The sequence below is a fragment of the Sprattus sprattus genome (genome assembly GCF_963457725.1).
Source record: "Sprattus sprattus genome assembly, chromosome: 10".
NCBI lineage: Eukaryota > Metazoa > Chordata > Actinopteri > Clupeiformes > Clupeidae > Sprattus > Sprattus sprattus.
The window spans coordinates 572,889-582,888 of NC_137908.1; the positions used below are offsets into that span (position 1 = coordinate 572,889).

The 10,000-nt window shown below is 51.5% G+C and overlaps 1 protein-coding gene across 1 annotated transcript in view; it reads left to right on the forward strand.

Annotated features, from left to right (window-relative positions):
• LOC308371445 (coiled-coil domain-containing protein 120-like) overlaps positions 1-4,012 on the forward strand; it is a gene marked incomplete at both ends in the record, with an annotated part of 9,215 nt that extends 5,203 nt beyond the window's left edge. The window contains 4 exon segments of the mRNA XM_080846345.1: positions 157-258; positions 1,186-1,669; positions 1,671-2,254; positions 3,925-4,012. Coding sequence (XP_080702471.1) covers positions 157-258; positions 1,186-1,669; positions 1,671-2,254; positions 3,925-4,012 — 1,258 coding nt within the window.
• Positions 4,013-10,000: the final 5,988 nt, after the last annotated feature.

The following is a 10,000-nucleotide window of genomic DNA, read 5'->3' on the forward strand; positions in this document are numbered from 1 at the left end:
TCTAACTTGTGTGTGTGTGTGTGTGTGTGTGTGTGTGAGAGATCTAACGTGTGTGTGTGTGTCTGTGTGAGTTCTTACATGTGTGTGTATGTGTGTGTGAGATCTAACATGTGTGTGTGTGTGTGTGTGTGTGTGTGTGTGTGTGTGTCTCCCCAGTCCCAGTCACTCTCTCCCCAGAAGTGCGTCTAATGTGGAGGGCCGCAGTGTTCCGGCCACACCCCTCCTGGCCCGCACCGCACCAATCAGCATTCACGTCAGGTATGCTCCAACCAATCAGCATTCACGTCAGGTATGCTCCAACCAATCAGCATTCACGTCAAGTATGCTCCAACCAATCAGCATTCACGTCATGAAAGCTCCAACCAATCAGAATTCATGTTAGGTACTGCTAAACCAATCAGCATTCACGTCAGATATGCTCCAACCAATCAGAATTCATGTTAGGTATTGCTCAACCAATCAGCATTCACGTCAGGTATTACTTCACACCCCCCTCCAAACCAATCACCATCACTTCTCCAACCAATCAGTATTCATGTCAATTGACTCCGGCCAATTATCACTCACTATAGGGACCCGCCCTTAGGCCTCCACCAATCAGCATTCACGGGAAGTAGCCAATATCACTTCCTCTCAAATCACCAGACAGACAACACACTAGTCCATGACCCTAACCCCTACCAATCTCTCTCTCTGTTTCTCAACCCTCCATCCCTCCATCCTCCTACCTCTCTATCTCTCCATCCCTCCATCCCCCTACCTCTCTCTCTGTCTCTATCCCTCCATACCTTCATCCCTCTCCCCCTACCTGTCACTTTCTATCTCTCTATCCCCCTATCTCTCCAACCCTCTCCCCCTTCCTCTCTCTCTCTATCCCCCTATCTCTCCATCCCTCTCCCCCTTCCTCTCTCTCTCTATCCCCCTATCTCTCCATCCCTCTCCCCCTTCCTCTCTCTCTCTATCCCCCTATCTCTCCATCCCTCTCCCCCTTCCTCTCTCTCTCTATCCCCCTATCTCTCCATCCCTTTCCCCCTTCCTCTCTCTCTCTATCCCCCTATCTCTCCATCCCTTTCCCCCTTCCTCTCTCTCTCTCTTTCTCCATCCCTCCATCCCTCTCCCCCTTCCTCTCTCTTTCTCCATCCCTCCATCCCTTTCCCCCGTGTCCCTCTCTATCGCCCCCTGCAGGCCGGAGGTGTGTGGCGGTATCGCTCTGAAGCAGTGGTGTGGGAGTCCCGACGTTCCTCACTTCGTCCCGCTGGCGTCTCTGGAGGGTTCTGCGTCGGACCGCCGCGGCTGCCCGTACAGCTCCTCTCGTGCTCGCCGTAGCAACAGCTCCGAGGCGCTCCTGGACCGCTCCAGCCTTCCGGACGGGCCCCCGCCCCCCCACCCCCACCCCCGCAACGGCATGCCCCCCCGCGGCGGCCCCTTCAAGAGCTCCGAGACGCTGACGGACGGGAAGCTGAGGCAGTACCGGGGCAGTCCGGAGCGTCAGGTGGGGGGGGGGGTGGGGTGCAGGGAGCAGCAGGGGCGCACGCGTGCCTCCATAGGGGGGCGTCCGTCGGGGGGGGGGGGCTACAACGAGATCCTCCTGGACTACATCTGGGGCAAAGCCCCTCCCCCGCCGCCGCCACCGCACCCCAGCCAGCTGCCAACCGGATCTCAGCCGGTACCCGCGCGGCTGGCCTGACGTGTGCCCCCCCCCCTTCAACGGCCTCTCCCTCTCCCAGCTGCAGCTGGCCGCCCCCCCTCCTCCCTACAGCCCCCTGATGCTGAGGGGCGCCCCCCCCCTCGCCGACCCGCGCAGGGCAAAGGTCACCCGCACCAAGTCCTGCGGCCCCTTCCTCCCCGAGCCCCTCCTGCTGTCCCCACACACACACACACACACACACCCCGAGCCCCTCCTGCTGTCGGCCTACGAGCCCCACCACCCCCCCGCCTCCTCCTCCAGCGCGGCCTCCATCCCCACCCTGCACCCCCACCCCCTGGCCCCCCCCCCTCACGGCCGGCGGCCCCCCCCACTCTCCCTGCCCCCCCCTGAGGACTCGACGCGGAGCCTCCAGAAGGCTCTGGCGCTGGAAGGGCTGAGGGACTGGTACCTGCGTAACGCCCTGGGGTACCCGCCCACCAGCACAGGACACGCCCACACGCAGCAGCAGGCCCCGCCCAGCCAGGGGGAGGGGCTCTACTACCCCCCGATAGGCTCCTCCCAGATGACCCAGTCCGTCTCCTTCCATGGATACCCGCTACAGGCCAGGTCAGAGGGTCAGAGGACAGAGGACTGACTGTGTGTGTGTGTGTGTGTGTGTGTGTGTGTGTGTGTGTGTGTGTGTGTGTCTGTGTGTGTGTGTGTGTGTGTGTGTGTGTCTGTGTCTGTGTCTGTGTCTGTGTCTGTGACTGTGTCTGTGTCTGTGTCTGTGACTGTGTCTGTGTCTGCGACTGTGTCTGTGTATGCGACTTTGACTGTGACTGTGTGTGTGTGTGTGTGTGTGTGTGTGTCTGTGACTGTGTGTGTGTGTGTGTGTTTGTGTGTGTCTGTGTCTGTGTCTGTGTCTGTGTGTGTGTGTGTCTGTGTCTGTGACTGTGTCTGTGTCTGTGACTGTGACTGTGTCTGTGTCTGTGTATGTAACTGCGTCTGTGACTGTGACTGCGTCTGTGTCTGCGACTGTGTCTGTGTATGCGACTTTGACTGTGACTGTGTGTGTGTGTGTGTGTGTGTGTGTGTGTGTGTGTCTGTGACTGTGTCTGTGTCTGTGTCTGTGTCTGTGACTGTGTCTGTGACTGTGTGTGTGTGTGTGTTTGTGTGTGTGTGTGTGTGTGTCTGTGACTGTGTCTGTGTCTGTGTCTGTATCTGTGTGTGTGTGTGTCTGTGTCTGTGTCTGTGTCTGTATCTGTGTCTGTGTCTGTGTCTGTGACTGTGTCTGCGTCTGTGTCTGTGACTGTGTCTGCGTCTGTGTATGTGACTGCATCTGTGTCTGTGTCTGTGTCTGTGTCTGTGACTGTGTCTGTGTGTGTGACTGTGTCTGTGTGTGTGTCTGTGACTGTGTCTGTATCTGTGACTGTGCCTATGTCTGTGTCTGTGACCGTGAGTGTGACTGTGTCTGTGTATGTGTCTGTGTGTGTGTCTGTGACTGTGTCTGTGACTGTGACTTTGACTGTGTCTGTGTGTGTGTCTGTGACTGTGTCTGTGTCTGTGACTGTGCCTATGTCTGTGTCTGTGACCGTGAGTGTGACTGTGTATGTGTCTGTGTATGTGTCTGTGTGTGTGACTGTGACTGACTGTTTGCCTGTGTCTGTGACTGGCTGTTTGACTGTGTCTGTGACTGTGTCTGTGACTTTGACTTTGACTGTGTCCGTGTCTCTGTCTGTGTGTGTGTCTGTGGCTGTGACTGTGTCTGTGTCTGTGTCTGTGTCTGTGTCTGTGACGGTGACTCTGTCTGTGACTGTGTCTGTGGCTGTGACTGTGTCTGTGTCTGTGTCTGTGACGGTGACTCTGTCTGTGACTGTGTCTGTGGCTGTGACTGTGTCTGTGTCTGTGTCTGTGTCTGTGACGGTGACTCTGTCTGTGACTGTGTCTGTGTCTGTGTCTGTGTCTGTGTCTGTGACGGTGACTCTGTCTGTGACTGTGTCTGTGTCTGTGATTGTGTCTGTTGTGTTTAACACTGAAGTTGTGTGTGTGTGTGTGTGTGTGTTGTCTGTGTGTTTAACACTCTTGTCGTGTGTGTGGGTGTGTGTGTTTGTGTGTGTGTGTTGTGTGTGTGTGTGTGTGTGTGTGTGTGTTTGTTTAACACTCTGGTTGTGTGTGTGTGTGTGTGTGTGTGTGTGTGTGTGTGTGTTTAACACTCTGGTTGTGTGTGTGTGTGTGTGTGTGTGTGTGTGTGTGTGTGTGTGTGTGTGTGTTTAACACTCTGGTTGTGTGTGTTGCAGGTCTGTGGAGCCGTTCCCTTCTCAACTGCAGGATGGGGCCACGCCAGACCCCCCCTCAGACCCCCCCGCCCCTGGAACCCTAGTCTGAGATACGGCACACACACACACACACACACACACACACACACACACACACACACACACACACACACACACACACACACACTGATTGTAGCATAAAGACAGTGAGCTCCTTCATGCAGCATCAGAAACCCTTCGGTCAGACTGATGTGTTTGTGTGTGTGTGTGTGTGTGTGTGTGTGTGTGTGTGTGTGTGTGTGTGTGTGTGTCAGTGTCAGAAACCCCATCAGTCAGACTGGAGAAGCTGCAGCATCAGAAACCCCATCAGTCAGACTGATGAAGCTGCGCTCACCTGTGTAGCAGACAACATCTCCAGTAGAGGGCGCTCACCTGTGTGTACCTGTGTAGCAGACAACATCTCCACTAGAGGGCGCTCACCTGTGTAGCAGAGAACATCTCCAGTAGAGGGCGCTCACCTGTGCTCACCTGTGTAGCAGAGAACATCTCCAGTAGAGGGCGCTCACCTGTGTAGCAGAGAACATCTCCAGTAGAGGGCGCTCACCTGTGTAGCAGAGAACATCTCCAGTAGAGGGCGCTCACCTGTGTAGCAGAGAACATCTCCAGTAGAGGGCGCTCACCTGTGTAGCAGAGAACATCTCCAGTAGAGGGCGCTCACCTGTGTGTACCTGTGTAGCAGACAACATCTCCACTAGAGGGTGCTCACCTGTGTAGCAGAGAACATCTCCAGTAGAGGGCGCTCACCTGTGTGTACCTGTGTAGCAGACAACATCTCCACTAGAGGGTGCTCACCTGTGTAGCAGAGAACATCTCCAGTAGAGGGCGCTCACCTGTGCTCACCTGTGTAGCAGAGAACATCTCCAGTAGAGGGCGCTCACCTGTGCTCACCTGTGTAGCAGAGATCATCTCCAGTAGAGGGCGCTCACCTGTGTAGCAGAGAACATCTCCAGTAGAGGGCGCTCACCTGTGCTCACCTGTGTAGCAGAGAACATCTCCAGTAGGGGGCGCTCACCTGTGCTCACCTGTGTAGCAGAGAACATCTCCAGTCGAAGTGTTGACCTGTGCTCACCAGTGGTCAGTCTCGCCCTCTTCTGCCAAACGGTCTGTGTTACTCTGAGTGTCTGTGTGCCCAAGCCCTGCTGTTGCCGAAGGCCCTCTGGCCCACACCGATGGAAATGTAGTAAATAACACTCGTGAATGTGTGTGTCTGTGTGTGTGTGTGTGTGCGTGTGTGTGTGCGTGTGTGTGTGTGTGTGGCGTGCCTGTTTGCCCTCAATGCTGTATACTCTGAAGTCCATCAGACTTATCTGATGTAAACATTTGACTGCGTGAAACGCAAACTGAAGCTGAATGTGAAGATTGTTAAATTAGCTCACGTCTCTGAAGGAAGAATGCTGCCTGACAACACTACATGCTGAGGAGTGAGTCTCTACCCAACACTACACGGCCTAGTGAGTCTTTACCCAACACTACATGGTGAGGGAGTGAGAGTGAGTCTCTACCCAACACTATATGGCCTAGTGAGTCTCTACCCAACACTACATGCTGAGGAGTGAGTCTCTACCCAACACTATATGGCCAAGTGAGTCTTTACCCAACACTACATGGTGAGAGAGTGAGTCTCTACCCAACACTATATGGCCAAGTGAGTCTCTACCCAACACTATATGGTGAGAGAGTGAGTCTCTACCCAACACTACATGGTGAGGGAGTGAGAGTGAGACTCTTCCCAACACTACATGGTGAGGGAGTGAGTCTTAACCCAACACTACATGGTGAGGGAGTGAGTCTTAACCCAACACTACATGGTGAGGGAGTGAGTCTTAACCCAACACTACATGGTGAGGGAGTGAGAGTGAGACTCTTCCCAACACTACATGGTGAGGGAGTGAGAGTGCGGCTTTACCCAACACTACATGGTTCGGTCCACTTACCCCGGCCTAAGCTCATTGTCAGGCATCAGCTGCAGAGTCCTGTAGCCAATCAGGCATCTTGGGGCCCTAATTACTTCCTGGCTCATGTTTGCTTAGCTTGCTTACAACTGTGTTTTATAAGCCAATAATACTCAGTTCCCACACACACACACACACACACACACATACACTCAAACACTCCGTACCCACTCACACACACACAAACACTCAGTACACACACAAACACTCAGTACACACACACACACCCACACACACACACACACACACACACACACACACACACACACACACACAAACACAAACACATGTACAAATTCATGAATGAGGTTGCCCAGGACTTGCCCAAGGCTATATAACCACAGTATTTAGACGGCTGCATATCTATGATGGGTTTAAATGCATTACCCTTTAAAGTGTTGGGCTACTGGGACGACAATCCATGGGGGTTTGGTTTTGGATTAAGGATTGAATTCTTTAATTTGTGCGATATCGCTTTACAGCTGTGACAGAGATGAGGATTGGTTTAATCTGTTAAATGTTGATTTGGGACTTTGGGAAATTTTTGGTGTTTGTAAATATTGGTCAGTGATGGTCTAGATGTATTTATTTATTCTTACTTATTTGATTTTATCATGAGTATTTTATTAGATTTTTTAATTAAAATGATTGTAGTAGTTAGTCAGCATCTCCGGAGTGGACCCTAATCTAGTCTCACCTGGTCTCTCCTGGTCTCTCCCGGTCTCTCCCGGTCTCTCCCGGTCTCACCTGGTCTCTCCTGGTCTCTCCCGGTCTCACCGGGCTGGTCTCACCTGGTCTCACCTGGTCTCACCTGGTCTCTCCTGGTCTCTCCTGGTCTCTCCCGGTCTCACCTGGTCTCTCCTGGTCTCTCCCGGTCTCACCTGGTCTCTCCCGGTCTCTCCTGGTCTCACCTGGTCTCTCCTGGTCTCTCCTGGTCTCACCTGGTCTCTCCTGGTCTCACCTGGTCTCTCCCGGTCTCTCCCGGTCTCTCCTGGTCTCACCGGGCTGGTCTCACCTGGTCTCTCCTGGTCTCACCTGGTCTCACTCGCTCCCCTGTCAGCCGGTCTTGTGAGCTGGTCTCACGAGCGAGTCGGTCTGTGGTGTGTGTGTGGGTGTGTGTGTGTGTGTGTGTGTGTGTGTGTGTGTGTGTGTGTGTGTGTGTGTGTGTGTGTGTGTGTGTGTGTGTGTGTGTGTCTCACGAGCGAGTCGGTCTGTGGTGTGTGTGTGTGTGTGTGTGTGTGTGTGTGTGTGTGTGTGTGTGTGTGTGTGTGTGTGTGTGTGTGTGTGTGTGTGTGTCTCACGAGCGAGTCGGTCTGTGGTGTGTGTGTGTGTGTGTGTGTGTGTGTGTGTGTGTGTGTGTGTGTGTGTGTGTGTGTGTGTGTGTGTGTGTCTCACGAGCTAGTCGGTCTGTGGTGTGTGTGTGTGTGTGTGTGTGTGTGTGTGTGTGTGTGTGTGTGTGTGTGTGTGTGTGTGTGTGTGTGTGTCTCACGAGCTAGTCGGTCTGTGGTGTGTGTGTGTGTGTGTGTGTGTGTGTGTGTGTGTGTGTGTGTGTGTGTGTGTGTGTGTGTGTGTGTGTGTGTGTGTGTGTCTCACGAGCTAGTCGGTCTGTGGTGTGTGTTAATGATCGTCTCAACAATTAGATATTCAAGGTTTTGTTATGCCAGGAGTCCAACTCTGCATAGAGATTTGAGATGAGGATCACACACACACACACACACACACACACACACACACAGACACACAGACACACACTCACACACAGACACACACTCACACACACACACACACACACACACACACAGACACACACACACACAAACTCACACTCTCATTACCTCTGCTCAACTCCAGCTGAAAAGAGTAGTCGGATTGGTGAATGTATCCCTATACTCAAGGCACAGGACGTACACATACACATACACATACACTCTCTCACACACACACACACACACACACACACACACACACATACAGGATCACATTCAACTCTCTCCACCCAGTAGCCAATCAGCAGTCCAACTGACTGCTGTGTTCTGTGATTGGCTCTCTGTAGTGGAGATCCTCTGAGATGACCTCTTATGACCTTTAGATGACCTCTTCCTTTAAGATTGTTTATTACTGACAGGAACCCCTGGTCCAGATGACCTCCTGACGACCTTTAGATGACCTCTTATGACCTTTAGATGACCTCTTCCTTTAAGAGTGTTTATTACTGACAGGAACCCCTGGTCCAGATGACCTCCTGATGACCTTTAGATGACCTCTTATGACCTTTAGATGACCTCTTCCTTTAAGAGTGTTTATTACTGACAGGAACCCCTGGTCCAGATGACCTCTAATGACCTTAAGATGACCTCTTATGACCTTTAGATGACCTCTTCCTTTAAGAGTGTTTATTACTGACAGGAACCCCTGGTCCAGATGACCTCTAATGACCTTAAGATGACCTCTTCCTTTAAGATGGTTTATTACTGACAGGAACCCCTGGTCTAGATGACCTCCTGACGACCTTTAGATGACCTCTTATGACCTTTAGATGACCTCTTCCTTTAAGAGTGTTTATTACTGACAGGAACCCCTGGTCCAGATGACCTCTAATGACCTTAAGATGACCTCTTATGACGTTTAGATGACCTCTTCCTTTAAGAGTGTTTATTACTGACAGGAACCCCTGGTCCAGATGACCTCCTGACGACCTTTAGATGACCTCTTATGACCTTAAGATGACCTCTTCCTTTAAGATTGTTTATAACTGACAGGAACCCCTGGTCCAGATGACCTCCTGACGACCTTTAGATGACCTCTTATGACCTTTAGATGACCTCTTTCTTTAAGAGTGTTTATTACTGACAGGAACCCCTGGTCCAGATGACCTCTAATGACCTTTAGATGACCTCTTATGACCTTTAGATGACCTCTTTCTTTAAGAGTGTTTATTACTGACAGGAACCCCTGGTCTAGATGACCTCTTATGACCTTTAGATGACCTCTTATGACCTTAAGATGACCTCTTCCTTTAAGAGTGTTTATTACTGACAGGAACCCCGTTTCCAGATGACCTCTAATGACCTTAAGATGACCTCTTCCTTGAAGATTGTTTATTACTGACAGGAACCCCTGGTCCAGATGACCTCTTGACGACCTCTTGGTTTAAGAGTGTTTTAAGTTCCCAGTTGTTACTCTTCTGTTGTTGGTTTTGAGAGTGTTGTTATCGGTGTTATTTTCTGTTTGGTTTAGTGCAGTGCTTCCAGCTGGTATCACCTCAGACTCACACCAATCAGCTGTGCATTGGTAATGTTTATTTTGTGTACTTCAGTGATGTTTCTGTCTGTAAGTAATTTATAAATCGAAATAAATATAAATAAATATAAATACGGAAATGCATTTAGAGTTATAGTGACTTGAACAGAACTAATATAATTATAAATATATTCTGTATATTTATGTATGGATTAGATTTTATACATATATAGCCTATTTATTTGAAAAAACAAAAGAAAACAAGCGTCACGTTGTCATGGAAACTAAACATCAGTGTTCAGCACCAGCAGACAAAGAGGAAGTGATCCCCTTCCTGTTTCCTGTTTCCTGTTTCCTGTCCTCCTGGGCGCGAGCTGCTCATCTTCAGAAGAACCATCCCATCAGCCCGCAGACAGACAGGCACTCCTAGCGGGCGCCAGAGACTCTGCAGACAGACAGACGCCAGTGACTCTGCAGACAGAAGGACGCTCCTAGCGGGCGCCAGAGACTCTGCAGACAGACAGAGGGACGCTCCGTGCCGCACCCCTGACTGCTCATTGCCTTCGTCATGCTTGGGCTTTCTTTGGACACGGAGCGGACGAGAGGCTTCTTCTGTGTCAGGACAGATTTGGACACGTGGGAGTGGACGAGAGGCTTCTTCTGTGTCAGGACAGATTTTCATCCTTCATTTCTAATAAAGTTTGTAATCCTCGATGCTTGTGTTTCTGCTTCGCCGCTCTTTAGAAACGTCACGACCCCGCCTCTAGACCCACCCCACCCAATCACCTGTCTGGCCTGCACCTGTCTCACCCAATAACCTGTCTCATCTCACCCAATCACAACTG